The 20,451-nt window shown below is 35.7% G+C and overlaps 1 protein-coding gene across 3 annotated transcripts in view; it reads left to right on the top strand.

Moving 5' to 3' along the window:
* The window catches only part of LOC149801591 (NBAS subunit of NRZ tethering complex-like), a 249,282-nt gene that overhangs the window by 9,688 nt on the left and 219,143 nt on the right, over window positions 1-20,451 (top strand). For all 3 annotated transcript variants that reach the window (XM_089955839.1, XM_089955838.1, XM_089955840.1), the window contains exons 3-6: window positions 3,989-4,040; window positions 4,585-4,665; window positions 13,201-13,248; window positions 17,354-17,531. In XM_089955839.1, the coding sequence (XP_089811965.1) occupies window positions 3,989-4,040; window positions 4,585-4,665; window positions 13,201-13,248; window positions 17,354-17,531 (359 nt within the window). The remainder of the gene's footprint in view (window positions 1-3,988; window positions 4,041-4,584; window positions 4,666-13,200; window positions 13,249-17,353; window positions 17,532-20,451) is intronic.

Genomic DNA, 20,451 nt, shown 5'->3' with positions numbered 1-20,451 from the left:
AATTCCGCTCCCAGACTTCAACTTCTCCCTCTTCTTCCCTCCTTTCCTCCGTCTCTCTATCCGAGACAACGGGACCAAACTTTAACTGGTCTGTCCCTCAAAGCTTCCTGTGAAAAACCACAAGGCGTTAACAAATGTTTTATCGAACCTCACCTCACACTATAACGACAATTAACCATCAGATAGCTGTCACTTTTTCGGCCACGCATGCATACACATCGAAATTCCCACACACTTCTTGCAGGGTAAACAATGGCGTAATAACACAGTATCAGCGAATTGTTATACAGACATCAATACATTGCGTCACGTCAGTATATACACATATATATTTAATCTCATCGTACTACAATCTGACAAAATCAGACGCATGTCTGTACATTACAAATATTCAACAATGGCAAAATCTATAATCATATGAACATATGTGTTAGTCTACTATAAAATACCCACATAGTAAATTACAATATTAACTCTTACGAAGGCTGGCAAGCTATATAATTCTTTACAAATATCAACTCATTTCTTCAAAATATGCAAACATATTAACAAAACAAAGTAATTCTTCGTACTACGATTCAAGTACTAATAAAGTATACATACGACCTACAATTAAAATGCAGTCGCATTCCACAAAGACCGAACAAATATCTACAGTAGAACCTGTCTTGAAAGACCACCTCTTCTGCCAAAAATATTGGTCTCTCAAGACAGGTGGTCTCTCATAACAGGTAATAACACTATATAATCAATAAAGCTGCGCATGGAGATCTTGGTCTCTCAAAACAGGTGGTCTCTCATAGCAGAGGTCTCTCAAGACAGGTTTTACTGTACTGACCTTTTGAAGCTTTCTGTACTTATACCTTTCCGCTCTAAGATTTTCCCGCCAATAACGAATGGCTATTCGGAGTTACGCTAACCTCTTCTCTGGGTAATTTCTCTCAGCGAACTAACTTTTGCCGGAAAACGCAGGGATATCATTCTACCCAAATCAAGGTCTCCCCCCATCTCGATTCTGATTGGGTGGCGCTGTGCCCCTGTCCAATCGTCTTAGCGGCCAGTTCAACCTGTCTGTCTGTTTGCAGGGGAAAGAAGTTAGGACACTCCCACTTCTTCAGGCAATTTCTTTCAATCTGGGAACATTTCGACACCTAGGTGATAATCGGCTATCAGGCGCCTCGCAACTCCGATGTCCGGTTTTCTATTCTAGCCACAACAATCTTACGTAACGGATTAGTGCTAGCCTTCGGCAATGTTCGACATCAAACAATGACCCGTCAGAATTACCTTGATTATACATGTTTCAAACTGGGCTACTCTGGGTCGGGGTAAACATGACATTATCTAAATAAAGTTTCTTACAAAACTATTATTTGGAAAATAATACAAGTATACATAATATAGATTTGCTTAATGCCTGATGTTTCTATTCAAAATAGAGAGACTATAGGAAAGTAGATATTTTACATTTGATAATGCATTTATTTCAGGTGACAACAGTTAGACCTGTGCACTAACGGTGATGCGCAATGCAAAGACCATGGAAGTAGTGCAAAAGAGTCATGTAATGATTTATTTTGTATTATTATGGCTGTATTGCTTGTTGTCAATAAAGTAATAACTATCCCATCTTTTTAAATTTTCTTTGGCTATTACATTAATAGTCTTGGAAAAATATTCACTACTTATTTGGCAACATTTTTTGAAAATTGGCATCAAAATATTGAGATTGGTGAGTTTTTTTAGCGACAACATTTTTAAAAGCCAGGACCATCCCTGTAATGTGTATGCTGGAAGTTCAGCAGCCACAGGAGTCCTCATTGGCTGGTTGGCTGCTGTGATTCGGATCATTGCATGCATGGTACTGATAATTTGTTGTGAGCAGACAATCAGAGGTAGTTTACAGCAAGTGTGTTAAAAAGTATTTACTTTTAAGAATATACTGTCTTTCAATTAACCCCCAAATCAAGTGTTTATTCCTTAATTTCCACTATTTAATTCTGATCTAAAATTCAGGTCTTGTCAAGATGAATGTTATGATTACATTTATATTTTGGAAATTTGTTTACATTGGCACCGATTATTTCTGCCAATACCAGTTATACCGATTGTTCCAATAATTGGCCCGATTATGAGTATAGCCGATTAATTGGTACAGCTTTAGTTATTTCAACAGTGATATCTTATGGATTACTTTGGAACTGCCACCCTTATAGTCTATACTACTATAGCAGACAGATGATTAGCAACAATTTATTTAGGCAAGGTAAGATTTTTAAAATTATTTTGAATGGGATAGAAACAGTTATGGATTTTTATTATGCACCCCACTCACACAGAAAATTTGTTGCCAACCTTACCTTATTATATACAGGGCCTTCGATTAGATCTAAAGTTGGGGGGGTGAGTTGCCAAAGTAGGCAGGGGGTTCAGAGGACCTCACCCAGCAGGGATATATTTTTTTTAAAAGTACCTGGGGGTAATGTTAGATTTTCATTCTTTTGTAATGCTCAAAATATTTCTCAATTAGTGTTGATCTGTTGACATTTATATTAATGACACAATAAATAATACAAGCGTATTGTCTTGTATTATTGCAAATGAAAATAGGACTCAGATTTTATTTTTAGGGTTGGGATTGCAACTATTTTTTAAGGAAGGAGACCTGGACTCCAACCTTAAAAATCATATGGAGAACCCTGTAATTATGTAGATACAGCAATGATGGCATCCATTGAAGTGAATGGGTAAATATTTAATCAAAAGAAATATCTTTCTGTGTATTATTTTTAAACGCCCTCCACTAAGTTTTTATCATACACAGGTTATGTTGTTGTTGTTGTTGTAATGGTGGAGGAAGAACCCAGAAAATCCCCGGAAAGAAACACCGACCCACGAGAAGCTGGCAAGCTTTTTCACATATCCACATTGGCTGAATCCGAGACTCGAACCCATGCAGACAGAAGTGAGATGGCAGGTTATGTTGCTTAGTTCTTAAGCAACTTGGAAGATGAGACAAGTTCATATACAAGTCAGAGGGATATTACAACTCTACAACAGTCTTTTGTTGAATCACAATAATACAATCCAAGAATATAAAATCTTGTTTGACTTTCACTGTAAATGCAAGTCTGTATTTCTAAGAATGTTATTTTTGATCACTTTGTATTTCCAGTGAAGAATAACTTGAATTAAATAATTTGAATAAATAAATTCCAGCTCAGATGAAATACTGGACACAACAATAATCCAAATGTACATAACAATGTTATACAACTGGTTCTGCTCAGATCTTACAGCATGAATGAATAATTTCTAGATAAACAAGATTATATAGTCTTCAACTTGACCTTAGGTTACAATTAGTATTTTTATAATTAAAAAGTTATTACCTAATGTAAAATTTCATTCTAGAAGGTTCCATATGTTTACAAGATACAATCTTAGTTATAATTAGAAGGTCTGTTACTAAATATGTAACATAAAATGTGTTAAACAACAGTTAGACCAGGTATTTCATTGGGAATTTCAAATGTTCTGGACTCATATTGAGATAAACATGATGTTTGCAAAACCAAAATCAGAGATTCAAGTCCGGTACAAAATAACTTGATTTTGGATTAGGTTAAGTCCAAAATACTATTATCCATATGATACATTAAAAACCTAACAAACAATACAAATTAGATATACATGACAGGGGACAAAGTTGTGTAAAAAAAATTCTGAAATTCTGACTTTGGATTCAACTCAAGGCAGCTGTGATGATGGTAAATATTTCATGAAGACATTACAACAGATATTGAATATGAATCAAATACAGGCTGTGAATATTCAAATAGTAAAATCAAGAGGTTTTTTCAGCACTTTTCAGAATAATATATTTTCTCTGTAAAATATTTTACTTGCCTTTAAGCTGCCATGTAAAGGAATGTTTGTAGCTCAGGTTGCAAAATGTTTTAGATTGGTTTGTTTTTTGTTTCTGTAGGAGCTGTCTGGACATTTTTACGGATCTTAGGGTGGACAGGTTGGACAAATAGGTAGGTTTAGTTAAAACTGCAGTAATCAGTTAAATAGATTGGTTTTTGCTAATCTCTTCAGTTTGCAAATAATGATATTGCTATTTTCATATGAGAATAGTGTCATGTTTCATATAAGGCACACAGTTTCTTGTGTATCACATTGTAAATAATACACCATATCAACCAATTCAAGAATGTCAATTTAATTGGGCACCTGGAGGCAAAGTTCTACAAATATTTAGTATGTTGTGTTATAATTCCTTGAACTGTGGATAAAAAAAAACCAATTTTTTTTTGACTTTCTGATTAAAAACAATTAAAACTGAAACTAAAATGGTTGTATATTTTCCAAATGTTGTTTTCTTTCTTTGCCAATATCAAGTCTAAATAATAATGGAGTCCCAACAATTATTATATCCCAGTTTTTTAATTTATGTATTTATTTATTTACTTGTAAAGTGTACTTTGAACTTGTTTTATATAAATGCTTCACATTTTCACATCCATTAATTTAAAAAAAGATTATGTTTGAATTTATTAAAATCTGTTCTTGATTTTACAGTACAGCTATTCCATGCTCTCTTCCAAATGGTCTTGTTAAACTTGTCAACAGCCGGATAAACTGGCATATCGCTGTAGCCAGGTAAGTGTGTAATGTGATGCAGCCCTCCCCCTGTATTTTATTGATACATTCCAGTCGATCAACAGAGTTGTGTTATTTGATTATTATTGTTATAAAATCATGTCTTCTACATGCTTGTTTTATTTTGGCCTTTTAAAAAACAACAACTTGTAAAGCATTTCTTTTGATTCAGAAAAATGTATGTGAAATATCTGGTACCTGCTGGTTCCACTCATTGCTTGAAATATTTGTGTTAGATTAGTAAGGAGAAACAGTAAAAAGAGCATAAAGTATTTTAATTAATTAGGATTTAAATTGAAAATTAAAGAATAATGAAATGCCTGGAATATATAGATTTAATTTATTTCTTTAATTTATAGTTACATCAATCCTTCATGCTGGTGAAATTGCTGTTGAAAATACTTGCATTGAAAATTTGCACATACTTTTTTGTATAGAATTCTCTCTGACTTAAGATTTACACACAGGCATAATCCATCTGAATGAATAATCTATGTAAAGCATAGATAAATGCAAGCATTTATACTTTTAATTAGAGGAAGGAGTCCTTTTGAAAATTAATTACTTCTGAAATCACATCTCATTTGTTCATTCAATTTTCATCTAACTGAAGAACAAGACTGTAATATATTAAAACTATTGAATCACAAGTACTGATTAAAACTGTTCATATATGCAATATATATATATATAAAGAATACAAATCATATGGTGAGTAATAATCCTTTCAGTTGCACTGGATCCAGAAAGGGATATGTTTGTCAGGGATTGATTAAGATAAATGCAATAAACTGACAATGAACAGTGTGAAACTAGTATCTAACTAGTGTGAGAGCTTTCGACTTTTTAATGAGTATTTTTCAAAGGCAAATACAAAACATAGACAAGACAAGCAAATAAAACAGAAAAAACAGTTATGTTTGCAAAACTTTACATGGCTGTTTCTGCAGGAATTAAACCTTTTAACTTTTTTATATTTCAACTAGTTTATTTCAGCTTGTTGCTAATACTGGAAAATATTTGTATTGACCTAGAAATCAATGAACCATAATGACATCTGTTATTTTATGTAAATTTATGTAAGTGCAGATTATATCCCAGATATTTCATTGTTATATTAGTCATAGGCTATTAAGCAAATTTGGAGAATTATTTAAAAGAAAATGTGTTGGCTGCAAAAGATAATTTTATTTGTGCATGGTTGTCTTTTAATAGCTTTCTTGGTTTAAACCACTTGGTTTCAGTGTTCTAAGGTGGCGTATACAGTAAGATTCCTTTTCATTCCTGGTTTGGGCACTCCAGTTGGGGTTGTGAGCAACTGCAGTAAGTGTTGTGTCACTGAAAGTGTGGCCAGGGGAGGAGAAGTGTTCTGCGACCGGGCTTCTGTACAACTTCTTTGTCATCCAGTCAGATCTATGAAGATTGATCCTTTTGTGTAGCTTTTTAGTTTCTCCGACATACTAAAGGCTACAGATCTTACATGTGATGAGATAAATGACATTCTCTGTTTTGCTTGTTTTGTTTGGACCATGTATGTTTAGTTTTTCTCTAGTCACTGTGCTAGAAAATGTCCTGGTCTCTATCATATGTTGGCAGGTTTTGCACCTTTTGTCGCCACAGGGGCCAGGTTGACTAGGGTGGTCTTGATTAGTGATTGATGTTAGCATCACCCTGGCTAGGATGTCCTTAGGTTTTTTGGTCTTTGGTTGGCTACTACAGGTTTGTTAGGGAGGATTAACTTCAATGCATCCGATGATTCCACGATGGGCCAGTGCTTCCCGATGATTTTACCTACTTTGGGGTTGTCTGGATAGTAGGTCTGGATAAATGGTATCCTATGAGCCTTTTCCTTCTTTACATATTTTAGTAGGTCATTGGCATGTAGAGAAGCATGGGAAACTATAACTGTAGACTTTCTACCCACGCACTTCCTTGTCCAACTCCTGCAGCTTGTCCTAAAACCTAATAACTTTGAATTTAATGAAGAAATCTACCTCCAAATTTATGGAACTGCAACGGGTACAAAAATGGCTCCTTCTTATGCTAATATTTTTATGGGAAAACTGGAGTGTCAACTTTTAGCACCGATTGAACTTAAACCATTCCAGTGGGTATGCTTTATCGATGATATAGAAATGAAGTGGCAACATGGACGAGAAAGTCTGGATGATTTCATATCAAAGGCAAACAACTTCCATCCCTTAATAAAATTCATGGCATAAGTCTCCAGCTCAAACCATGTCTTCCTGGACACAACAACCAGACTGGTCGAAAACAAACTCCATACAGACATCTACTTGAAACCAACCTACAAACACCAGTATCCACTCCCAAGCAGCTGTCATCCAAAACACTGCATTAGGAACATCCTGTATAGCCAGGCACTGAGGATACACAGAATTCGCTCAGACAATGAAACATTCCTGAAAAGGTCTGAAGAGCTATCTAAACATCTAATTTACCGAGGCTACGACAAAGACCTGATTATGGAGGCAAACCAAAGGGTTAAACAAACAAACTGCGATGACCAACCTACCTTTTTGAGGATCTAGCTTTAATGTTATTACTCTTAACACTATGATTGAGGGGACATGTTGATGGTGGAACATTATGAACAGTGGTTTAAGTTCAAGGTCATCTTCAACAACTACTTAGTGTTGTTGGCTGTGTTTGCTCCCTTTGGTATTGAGCACTGAAGAAAAAAACCTACAATGTAAGGGATTGATTTGACGGGTGTTTGATTTGTGATGATACTAGTGGTAGTTTTATTTTAACCCTTCAAGTATCCAACCATTACTTGTGTTATATTTTTTTGTATTCTGTAATTTGGGTATTTACAGAGGTTATCTATGAAGCGAAATACCTATAAATAAGCAAATTTTGAAAGGCAAATCCATGAACTTAAATACCCATGAAGATGTATTTTTTTGACAAAACCACTAAACTTGATTCCAACACCCACTCCAAACTACAGTAATAAACAACTAGGGTTCCACAGAATGTGAAGTCTCACCTGCAGTCAGTGCAGTTGTATATCCTGGATGGATTATGATGAGGCAGTTGTCACCAGAAATAGTATGCATGTTATGGATTTCAGATTGACCACTCTATACTGTAGACATGGAAATGCATGGGGTAATGGATTTGTAGAGTTGAGTGGTAGTCCAGTCAGTCAACACACTAAACAAACATATCTGAGGCACTCCAGTGCTAAATTTGCATAACATAGAAACAAATTATAATATTATGTTTTAAATTTGGCATTAATTCATTGTTGTCCATTGTTGGTTAACCCATTAAATAACAAGTAATTATTATGATGTTTACACCTTAAAAATGATTTTAATCATCTACATAGAGAGAGTAATCCTTATACCATTGCAAAAATTTAATTGGTAAACATAAGTAATTTAGATTCCTAATAGTTCTTTTTTTTTGGCACCACGTAGAAGCTTTTGTGCAGAGGTGCAGTAAAATACTACTTCTGACAATCACTCAACAAGTGTAGTTACTCTGGTTATCATCCCTTGAATACATGCATATTATGGTCATATAATGGGGACAAAAACATGCAAGGGTTTGAACCATTTATTTTCTGGACATCGAGATGGGGAACAGCAACAAGCATCAGCTGCAGTCACACGTATCAGAATTATGGACTGGATATTTGGATCAATATCCCATACCCTATCCCAATATCAAGAACTGAATAGCAATTTTTTCAACCAAGGTGGCCATGTTCCTTCACGACCAGACATGGCCATGTAAATATGATCACAATAGGCCATATCTTCAATCGATTATATGGTATCAGCCACAAGAAAATGAACTTGACTCACATTGGATCAGTCTAACTACATAGTGCTGCTAGGCACTTCCTGTGGAAGATGTAAGACACTCTCATGCATCAGTCTTACCCGCAGAGTTTGTCAGAACATTTCCGACATATGATGTCCATCTTGGGGCCTCAGTTTTCAAGAGATCTCTCTTCACTCCCACAAGTATCTGCCACCCATGAGACTTAGCGACACCTTAGAAGTAATGGAATCTGACGACTCATGAGTGCTGCAAGTGTAGTGGGCCACCATCGTTGACATTCTTTTCAAACTACTTTGCAGGTAGTGCAAGAGACATTGACTTCACCACCATAATCTATAAATGACAATACTGGCATTCAAGTTCCTTCATTGTTATTAGATCGTATTTGGATGAGTGAACTTGGCCTTGAACTGAAGTTTCTCACCCAATCCCATCAGATTTCTGTCCTCTTTTCTCTATGTCACCTGCTGTGTCTACGGTTCTGACATCAGGTGAAAATTAATCTATGGAAGATTTTGCTTTCTATTGATTTCACAATCAGAATCTTTCTAGGTCACTACTATAGGACACATCATTATTAACAGTTCCTGTAGACCATGCCACAATATGGCTTAACTCTAAATCTATTGCTGAACAGAGAGCAAACAGCGAAACATGTCCTCTCACACAGCAGATGCATCAGACATATGTGTCCCAAGATAATAAATCATACAAGATTCTCCCCACACAGATGATCTACTTCCATTTTGACTAGACTTGGCCTTGTACAAGGGATAAAAGGGTCCACGACAACAACATATACATGATAAGCCACAGTTCTGGGTGCTCCATGAGTTAGTCAACAGAATAAGCAGGGATATGCATAGCATGGTCCACTGCATAACAGAGACACAACATAGCCATTATAGCAGCTATTAACTTAAAATAGGTGGAAAAAAGATGCAGTGCTTTCTACCTCCACCTTACAGACCATTCATGGGGCCCTGAATGGTCTAAAGCACTCTCTGTTGTGGATCACTGCTATCTCACCACTGTCTGTGTTGGTTCGAGTCTCAGATTCGGATAATGTGGGTGTGTGAGAAAGCTTGCCAGTAGCTTCTCGTGGGTTGGTGAGTCTTTCCAGGGTTTTTTCCGGGTTCTTGGTCCATTATTAATACTGGCCACCATGTATAGCCTATCATGTGCTGAAAAATGACGTTAAACCTTACAATAACAACAACAGACCACTCATAGTCTAAGATAAGCTCACAGCCTTCATCATCTATTCTTCTCTTTAATGATCAGGTTGACAGAATTCACAACATGTCACCATCCCTCTCAGTCTCAGCTATAGCAGAAGGATTTGCAGAATAAGCAATAAGGTCACAGGATGTCCTCTGGGAAACAATCCTAAAACTAAGTGGAAGAATCAGAGGGGTTCAGTTATTTTCACCAGCATTTCATGAAACCATCCCTATCCCAGTGATATACATAACCCACCCACCTTCCCACCCTTATGACAGATTCCGGTAGGGAGAAGGCTCCAATCTTTTGTGGCAGAATTGGGAAGATTTACCATGACATCACTGGGACCCAACAAGTTTCCTGGGGACTTAGGATCATGTTCAACACCCATACTGAGCCTGTGGTGATAGTTCTTCAGCTACAATGCAGCACACATCAATTGGTTGTCAACCTAAGCACATTCAATCAATTCTGTTTCTCACTCCTTTTTCACTCCAACCAGTGACCATTGGATCAACACTCACAATGTGTAACAATACTAGGTTGGATCTTCAAGGTAGGAAAAGCAGTTTTGGACTTGCGTTGGCGATATCTCTGCATTCACAACCTCTGGCAATCACAATCACTAAGGATGTCTCTCATACCATTTCAATCTACCATCGGAGTGTGGCCCACTCAAGATCATTATTTACATATCAGTATAATCCAGATGGCAACCATTTTGAAAGTTTTTCATTTGTGGCAGGAGAACCTATGCAGGATTGGAGTTCTCTTTCTGTCCTAGAATTTCATTATGGTGACTCATCTCAAACAGCAAAGCAGTACAAGTACTCAGACTTTTGTATTTGGGATTTTCTAAAGTGTTGTCCTCATCAACAATCTACATTTAATTATACAGCTGGCTAATATATGGGCAGACTCATACATCTGCAAGAAGGAAATTGTGCAATCAGAATGGTCTCTTCAACTCACAATTGGTGGAGAATCCCTCAAGTGAGATGGCCGTGCACCTTAGAGGTGTATGAAGGCAAAGGAATATAATCTCAGTGGAGCAAACAAAGCACTTTATACCAATGAAGTCACCCATACTTCAATAGCTAATTTTTTATGACTCCTTAATGAGAAACAGCATCAATCACAATTAAACCTTCTATTTCACGCTCACTGGCACAATGTATTATCATGGTATGTAGGATATCGAACAAAGCAAAAACCTGTTTGATCTTCTGTTCATTTGGATTCCACCTGACCATGACATTGGACCTTTGCTCAAGTGGAAGTTATGAGTTTTAACCGGTGGAACAAGAGCACATTTGAAAGGCCCTCAAGAGCTTAATTAGTTACTTATCTTATAAGTCCTGCTTCCTCACTACTCTGACAGTTGACTTGCAATCAGCAATATGTCTCGTTTTGGTGGACACATCTACTGGTACTTTCAATTCCTCCATGATGGATCAGTATCATTCATGAAGCCTCCAGCTGAGACAGGAAAAACCCAGTGGAGTCATGCCTTGAAGTCCCATTAACACTTCAGCTAGTTTGGCTTGTTCTCTCTTCCCACAGAAACTAATAATATATAATGTCTTCATGTTAATTTGGAATCTATTGAATGAAACCACAATGCTTCACTGGAAATTGTCATTGATTGTCTTGTCTTTGATTGTGTTGGTTTAATTTTTATTTTCTCTCCATGTCAGAAATTTATGATACGAATTAAATGATGTATGGCTCTTGGAACTGTTTTTGCAGTATGAAGAACTCACTTATGTAGAAGGTGATGAATTATTGATGAGGATGGAATAATTATGTTGCATGAGGCAACCATATGCATACACTCTCAAATAAATTAGAAAAAATTGAAACATGACATGATTCATTAAACTGAGCTCATAATCTTTGACATTGTCAGCAACTTTATGTCCATTATGACTTGTATGTTTCCTTGATCCATTTGAAATCTTGCTTTTCAGTTTTCAGAGTTGTCCTTATAATCTTTATGTATGTAACTACATATATTTTTAACCAGTTTTATCTATTCATATATTTGTCTGTAAGTCTGTGTGTGAATGTTAACATATTTGAGCAAAATGTCTTAGGGTATAGTTTGACTTACTTTTTGCCATGGCATCAGCAAAGCTAAATACCTTACATGCAGTTGTTTTTTGAGAGAAGAATAACCTCATTAAATTTTAAATGACTCCCTCTCTCTTCCTATCTCTCTTGCACATAAACATTTTTTTCCAGTGGGAAAAAAAATAGAAGTCAGACTAAGAATGTTGACAGTGAACAGGTTTCTTTCAAGAGTCAGTACAGTTAGAACCATTGTGTGTGTACCAAAAGACTTAGTTCACACTTTTTTCAGTTGCTTTGTCTGAGGATTGGTGAAGTATAAGCTTTAGTACTGTTCTGTAATTAGTGTATATGCATCACATAGTGTTTCGTTATTAATTCTGCTTTTAGCAATAGTTCTGTATTTGACAGCTTTTTTGTTCTTTTGGAGTGAAAATGCGTGGCAAAAATATGTTTTATCAGGAGGATTTAAATTTTAGCAGAATTATTTGCTACCTGTAATTAGAAGTATAAATGTTTTAATTTATGCTTTACACTTTATTTAGCTTATTCATTCAGATGGATCATAAGTGTGGGTATATATATATATATCTTTATTTTATGTAATTCTCTTATGATCCATCTTGGACTTGGACCTTGGCCCACAGATAAGCCAACCCCCCTTCTTCCAGACCTTATTTTTTTCCTCAATTTTTTGGCTTATACGCGATACGGTATAACTGTTTTACAGAAGTATGTTTGAAAGTATCATCTTAATGAAGGGAAGATGTAAAACTGACATTAAATTTAGTTTTTGTAGATTATTCTGATATTTATCTGTTCATTTTCAGTAATACTATTGCCTCAATACATTACTTTATGGTCTTTCTCTCTGTCTTAGTTGTCTCAGAACACATTAATTTAGGCACTGAGTGGAAGAGTAACTGGATACATACATGCAAACTAGAGAAATATAAAATGTTTTATAATCCCTTTCTCAAAGATTTCCTAGAAGGTATAAAATAAAACAAACATGTATTAACAATATTTTATTACTGTAATCAAGTTGATTTAACAAAATCGCTGAGCTATCATGATTGCTGGGAATGTATCATAAGAATTGGGGGAGGGTGTTGATTTCTGCATCACATAATGATATGTGGCTCATTTGATAACTAGTATGCACACAAACACAATACTTTCTTTGAAGCTGCCTCAAATACCTGTTTAGAAATGTTGATTTTTTCCTTCAATATGATTTGCCAAACAGTAATATTTTTTAATGATTGTGGTTGAATATATTGATGTTTATTCAGTAGCTTTCAGTGTTCTCACTGCATTGAAGGTTTTTTTCTGCCTGATAATTTTAGTGTTTGCAGTTCAGCATCAGAACTCAAGCTTGTTTTCAGCTTTTAATTGTTAATTCCACTTGTATATTTTCAGCGATGGCAAATATGTGGCAATACTTCAAGACCAGCAAGTGGAAATAAGGTAAACTTATATTATCCTGAAATATCTTTTCAGGTCATATGGACAGTGGAGCTCTATCTTTTCAAGCAGATGCTATGCCAGATCAGAAATATAAACTATTATTGGGCCTTATGCAGTGAATTCAATAGTAGTAACAGTTCAGAATCACTCTTACTCAATGTCCTTTTCCTTGTACATTGCAGCTATTAATATTTGGTCATAGCGTTAATGGAAAGCAACTTTTGTAATCCAGTACAAGTTGTCAGTGTTATGTACATTTAATTTAATTGTTTGTTGGTTTGAATTTTTTAAAATTTCATTACATGTTATTGTAATATAATATTGTATGGTGGACTTGACCTTGTCCAAAATTGAGTTCATTTCTGCTTGACCTAATTGACTTTTTTAATTTAATTTATGTAAACAACTAATATTAGCTTCATTATTCTCTGTGTGTATGAGCTTATTGTCAGGAATATTATTCAGGTAAACAAGAAGGAGTAAATATGTTAATTTGGGTCATGGTTTTCGGAGATTCCTTAGTGAATTTTGCAGGTTATTGTGTTGTAAATAAACAAGGCTCATTAGATCATTCTAGATTGTTCATTTCCATCCCATCAGTTATTGGTTATTTTTAGTAAATGCTAATTGTGACCTAAGGTCTAGTAGAGAACTATATAATTTTGTGTCTGTGAGGATTCGTGCTTTAACATCTAGCACCTTCAAGTTGTACTATGTTGTGATCATTGTGGGCTAAGTTATTATCTTTATTTATCCTTACATTCCTTAAATTGGGGGCCTTTTTACAGCCGCACTGTTCCATAGTCACGGGGCTCCTTTCACTTCGTTTGGGTCATTGCCAAGACTATTCTGGTTATGAACCGTTGAAAAATTGAGACCTGTCATAGACTTGAGCAGACTTAATCAGTATATAAATGAAGATGCAAGGTTTGTCCATTTGACTGTGTGATGTGATAAAAATGCAACAGTTGACCTTTCCAAAGCATGTTTCCATATATCTATCACATAGTATCACATAAATACCTTCCCTTCCACTACCATGGGGTAGTGTACTAATTCCATGCCATTCCATTAGGATGCAGTCTCAGCCCTTAGGCCTTCACCAAAATGTTGGACTGTGCCATATATTACTTCAGAATGTCCCCTCTGGACACTATAATGTAAAACCATTCAGTAAGTTTGGTTTTGGTTCAGTATATCAGCAACTTTCTGTCTCATTGGCAGTTTTAGGTGGATGGTCAGTATGAAGTTGGATCTTATCCCTTCTCACCAATTTGTTCCTCAAGGTATGGAGTTCTAATGCATATCAGCCTGATTTGTCTTCTTCCCAAACACATCATCAGTATTGTTTATGTGTTGGTGAAGGCATCCACCAGGTCATTCATTTTGGCAAGGAATTTTCTTGAACTCCTTGTGCTGTTCAGTGCTGCATCAGATCTCATATACCCCAAATGCTTTTGTGTGCACCTTCTGCAGATGGCCATTCTGGCATAATGGTGTCTGATCTGTGATCATTTAGATCATCAGATTATGATGTCAACTAAAATCAGATACTTCCTGGTTCCATGGCAAAACAAAGAGTGCTTAGTGGCAGGAATAACTTTAGAAGTCCCACAATGAGAAATAACAATCTGCAGAGTCACCACTTAGACTTTGTGACAGTCAGTGGCAAGTGAACTCTGCAAGAGAAGGCTAATCACATCAATCTTCTGCAAAATGAAGGTCATTTTCAGTGTCTCCCATGCTTGGGTGCAATGCAGCCAGAGGAAGAAGGCTCAGATAATGTCAGACAATTTGGTCATAGTGGACTAACTTTTCAAACAAGGGGGGAACAAATTCATTGGACCTTTGCATTATGGTTTGAGGCTGCCTTTGTTGGTGTGCCTAATACAGGTACTGACTGACTCATGATCAATGAGAGGCCAATTGTTTCATACAGAGTTGTCTCTCCATCTGTCCCTTTTCCTTTGAATCTTCACCTGTGGGGCTAAACAATGCTAGACCTATTTGGAATGAGGGGGAACAAGAAACTGCCTTTATTTGTCTCCATTCCTGAACTCAAGGCATATGCTATTGATGCCCTTCAATCAGCTGTGAGGGAATATTGGCATGTGATTTCCCTCCAGCAGTTCTAATACTGAAACTAAAACAGAAAATGAAGGCATAACTTGCAAATAATTCTGATTGCCTCCATCCAGTGAGACAGATCCTGGACCAACAATCTGCTTGTTCATAGTGACCTCCATGCTGCTTAAGGAGCCAAGGTTGCCATTATTCATCCATGTCCAAAAAAACTCCTCTTTTATACCTGGCTCTTGGCAACATGATCTGCATCTAAAGTTCTGTGCTTTGAGTGTGGAGAGGGTCATGAGAGCCCTCCACTTTGAAGGCATACGAGGGAATGCATTTTCAAACACTGGTGTCATGTTAATAATTCCACACTACTCCCAGCTTCCATCCCCCAGCTGGCTAACTTCTGTCTTTTCTATTTTGAAGACTAGAAGGCCTTATCACAGTCAAGAGATACTGTTTCTTGACATCAGACATGTTCAGATATCATGGAAGAAATGACATTGGCCTCAACAAGGACCTTTCTAACTTGTCCTACTTTGACATATCTAGGCCATGCTCGCCTTGCTCCCAAAATGGAACCTCTCCTGGGTTTTGACGTGGTTTAACTTGTTTAAATTCAGTCTCTTGTCTTCTACCTTGCTGAAGCAGTTATCATACAGGACTTGTTTCCTGATAGCACTTGCATTGTGAGTGAAGCTGCATGCACCATTTGTGGATCCAGGCTACATGCAGTTCCATTCTGATGGCTCATTGATATTAATGATGCAATCTTGTTTTGTTTCTAAAAGACAGGTTGCCATTTTTTGGCAGCCAACAAATAACTATCTAATCTCACAATTCTATTGACCTGTTAAGAGACATGAAGCTGTAGGACCTGGTACATGATCCTCAGGTGCTGTGTTAGGTGCATGGAGAATGTCCACAGCAGCTTTCAAATGCTTTTCTAACATACAGGAAAGCAAGATATAACACCACAAACTTTGGCAACTTGGCTAAAGTGGGTTATTAGATTGGCATACTCTGAATGCTCACAGACTCAGGTATGACTCTTGATCTTGGTTCACAAAATATGAGTGATTTCCATGAACCTGGCCTTTCAACATTATGTCTTAATTCAAAACATAGTCAAAAACATAGTCATTTTGTTGCCCCTCTCTGTCAGCTTTCTCCAGCTTCTATTTGTGTGACATGGTCTCACAAAGGAAAGAGCTGAATCTTGTCAGGCCATTGATAGTTGCCTTGACAATTTCCACACCCATAAAATCTTTATTTGTGCTAACTTAACACAGAGCCATCATTGTACTCCTACATAGTGATGCAGGTAACAGTTTGATGCTCATGAATGTTCTCCTTCTCTTGCTTATTTGCCTAATGTGATCAGGTAATGCATTGTTTATGAAATTTAGTTTCATCATTTGCTTTCCCCATCCTGTTACAGCTGTTGCTCAAGCTTAAACTGGTAACATCTGGTATATGGATGGCCACATAGAAGGGAAGTTAATCTGTAAGAGTTACTTTTCTTGATCATCATGATATATAGATGGAAAGATATCTTTTCATCTTTCAAGGAGGGCTGGATTGGATGTAGAGGAGAGTAATTTCCTAATATTAATGTGACTGGGTATGTTTTGTCAGAGATATATAATTTGCTTAAAATTTTTTCACTTTATCATTTAGTTATATCTATACCTTTGACAAGAATTCTTGACTAATGATGTTACTTTATTTGTATGTATATTTTGGTATGCATCTTTTTTAAACTAAAAAAAGTCATTGTGATTCACTTTTTAAGCAGTATTAAAATTTCCTTTTGAAAACTTAACAAACTTGTAACTGTAAATTTATTTGGAGTCATGCACTATCAGTCAGGTTACTGTGATCTATTTTTTTATAGTGAATATTTTGAGGATTTAAGTACATCAAGCCCAAGTCAGGATTTAAATTTTTATGACGTATGTCACAGATCAAAAACTGTGCTTCGCTGTGTTAGAATGATATGCAAGTTTTTGATGTACGAATGTATATTTTGAAGATCGAGTCGAGATGAATATGCTACAGTAACTGGCAGGGCTACAGTAGAGCGTGATCTCTATCCACAATGGCGCCACCTAGTCTGGAGTCCAGATTCTACGATGCTGGCATGCTCATACAGCAATGGATCTGTTGAAGTTTTTGATATTTTTGGAGCACAGTTGTTTACTATTCCTGGTGTAAGTTTATCGAAAAGCAGAGAGAAAATTGATTAATATATTTAAAGATGCTGTTAGAAATTAATATAAAGAGAATAGGTTATCATCATCTCGCATGATTAAATCTATATTTAAATGGCATGAAGAGGTCAATATTTAATATGTTTTTCTGGATAGCATTAACCACTCTAACATTGTAATGGTCTGTGAGTACATGCAATTTGATGTCATCATCCATTCTCAAATATTGGAATGACTTGTAAGTACATGAAATTTTATAGCATTAACCAAATTCACATATTGGAATGGTGTATGTGTTAATTTCTCCTTCAAATATATTCCCCAGTCACATTAATGTATTTGTAAGTACATGAAATTTTATAGCATTAACCAAATTCACATATTGGAGTGGTGTATGTGTTAATTTCTCCTTCAAATATATTCCCCAATCACATTAATGTTGGAAATACAAGCTCACCTGCTTCCTGCCCTATCAAAGATGAAAATTTGTCTTTTCTATCAATATTATATAGACAAAGGGCAATAACTCATGTCTATTACCATCCCTTGCCAAAGTTGTCAGTTCAGCATCAGAACTGTCTATATGGAATGGCTTCAGATGTGAAAGATAAATTCCTCTTCATGTGTTGCATATTGAAAGATATCAGATTGTATAAATATCTCGCTGAGTAGATAAATATCTGTTTGGGGTGTTTTGCTCTTAATTACACAGAAATTCATATTTCTATATGGTCTTATAGGAATTCTAATGCAGATGAATTACTATGAAGTAAAATATAACTGATTTAAATAAATACAAAGCAGGCAAGGTAATAAATACACATAAGATGACTGTTTGAATGATCTTGGAGACAGTTCACCAATCCTGAATAATAAATAAGAAATAAAGACTTGAAAAGAAGTATTTATTTGAATTGATAAATATCTGTTTCGGGTGTTCGGTTTTAATTAATTCCACAGTGCACCAGCATGAGAGGATTCTTTATAAAAGAAACCTGCAGGAATCAAAACAGGTATCGATATATTTTAATAAATTTCTTAGTTCAAGTTATTTTTTAGAATTAATGTGAAAAATAAACAAAATTCAGCTTTATTTTAAGAATGAGACTGGATGCAAGCATCTTACTCAACCAGTGGTGCATACTCCTGTGATGACATACCAGTGTTATGTTATACTGAACTGTAGAAAGAGGTATCGTGTGTGAGACATAATTCTTTTCCATACATTGTCTATGTGGAGGCATCAATTGTGTACGATATGTTCTTCTTCTTCAAGAGTTTTATTTAGAGAGGTATCAATTGTGTAATGTAAATTCCTCTTCTTCCTGTGTTGTATATAGAGAGGTATCAATTATGTAAGATAAATTCCTCTTCATGTGTTGTATATAGAGAGGTATCAGATTGCATAAGATAAATTCCTCTTCTCCATGTGATCTATATGGAGAGGTATCAGTTGTGTAAAATAACTTCCTCTTCATGTGTTGTATATGGAGAGGTATCAATTGTGTAAGATAGATTCCTCTTCTCCATGTGTTATATATGGAGAGGTATCAATTGTGTAAGATAACTTCCTCTTCATGTGTTGTATATAGAGAGGTATCAAACTGTGTAAGATAAATTTCTCTTCTCCGTGTGTTGTATATGGAGAGGTATCAGTTGTGTAAGATAACTTCCTCTTCATGTGTTGTATATGGAGAGGTATTAATTGTGTAAGATAAATTCCTCTTCTCCATGTGTTGTATATGGAGAGGTATCAATTGTGTAAGATAACTTCCTCTTCTCCATGTGTTGTATATAGAGAGGTATCAATTGTGTATGATAACTTCCTCTTCTCCATGTGTTGTATATAGAGAGGTATCAATTGTGTAAGATAACTTCCTCTTCTCCATGTGTTGTATATAGAGAGGTATCAATTGTGTAAGATAAATTACTCTTCTCCATGTGTTGTATATGGAGAGGTATCAATTGTATAAGATAACTTCCTCTTCTCCATGTGTTGTATATAGAGAGGTATCAATTGTGTATGATAACTTCCTCTTCTCCATGTGTTGTATATAGAGAGGTATCAATTGTGTAAGATAAATTACTCTTCTCCATGTGTTGTATATGGAGAGGTATCAATTGTATAAGATAACTTCCTCTTCATGTGTTGTATATGAAGTGGTATCAGTTGTATAAGATAACTTTTTCATGTGTTGTATATGGAGAGGTATAAATTGTTTAAGATAAATTCCTCTTCACCATTTGTTGTATATGGAGATGAAATGGGCTCATGTCAGAATATACAATAATGTTTTAATATTCTGAGGGTGGGTCCCAATGGCCGAGTGGTCTAAAGCACTCACTTTTACAGATCACAGACATATCACCTCTGTCTTTGTGGTTTTGTGTCTCAAACTTGGCCAGCATGAGTACGTGAGAAAGCTTGCCAGTAGTTTCCTATCTGTTGGTAGTTTTTTCTGACATTTTTCTGTGTTCTTCCTCCACCAGATATACTGGATGCCATGAATAGTCTTTTGTGCTGAAAAATGGCATTATACCCCCAAAACAAACAAATGTTCTATTTGCAATCGGATTTGCTTGGTTAGAACATTTAAAGCACATCATGTTTATATGAATACATTGAATTCTACAGTTAATGTTAATGTTCTGTCTAGGACAATTAGCTATTTCAGATTTGTTTGTTAGAGGAGGACATAAGGTAATATGAGTAAATAATTAATAAATAACTCTGTATTTTGATATGCAGTGCTAGGACTCTGTGGTCTTAAACTAAAAAAATGTAAAAATGAAACCAAACAAGTTTTTTTATATAAATTTAAACAAATAATTTATTTCCCAGGAATACAATGTGAAAATTTAAAAGACACTTTCAGTATTATGAATTAAATCCCAAATGATCCTTCAAGTTCTGCCATAA

The sequence above is a fragment of the Sinohyriopsis cumingii genome, chromosome 4 (assembly GCF_028554795.1).
Source record: "Sinohyriopsis cumingii isolate HCF-2022 chromosome 4, ASM2855479v2, whole genome shotgun sequence".
Lineage (NCBI taxonomy): Eukaryota > Metazoa > Mollusca > Bivalvia > Unionida > Unionidae > Sinohyriopsis > Sinohyriopsis cumingii.
The sequence above is the reverse complement of the archived record's forward strand: the minus strand, read 5'-3'. Positions and strand labels throughout refer to the sequence as shown.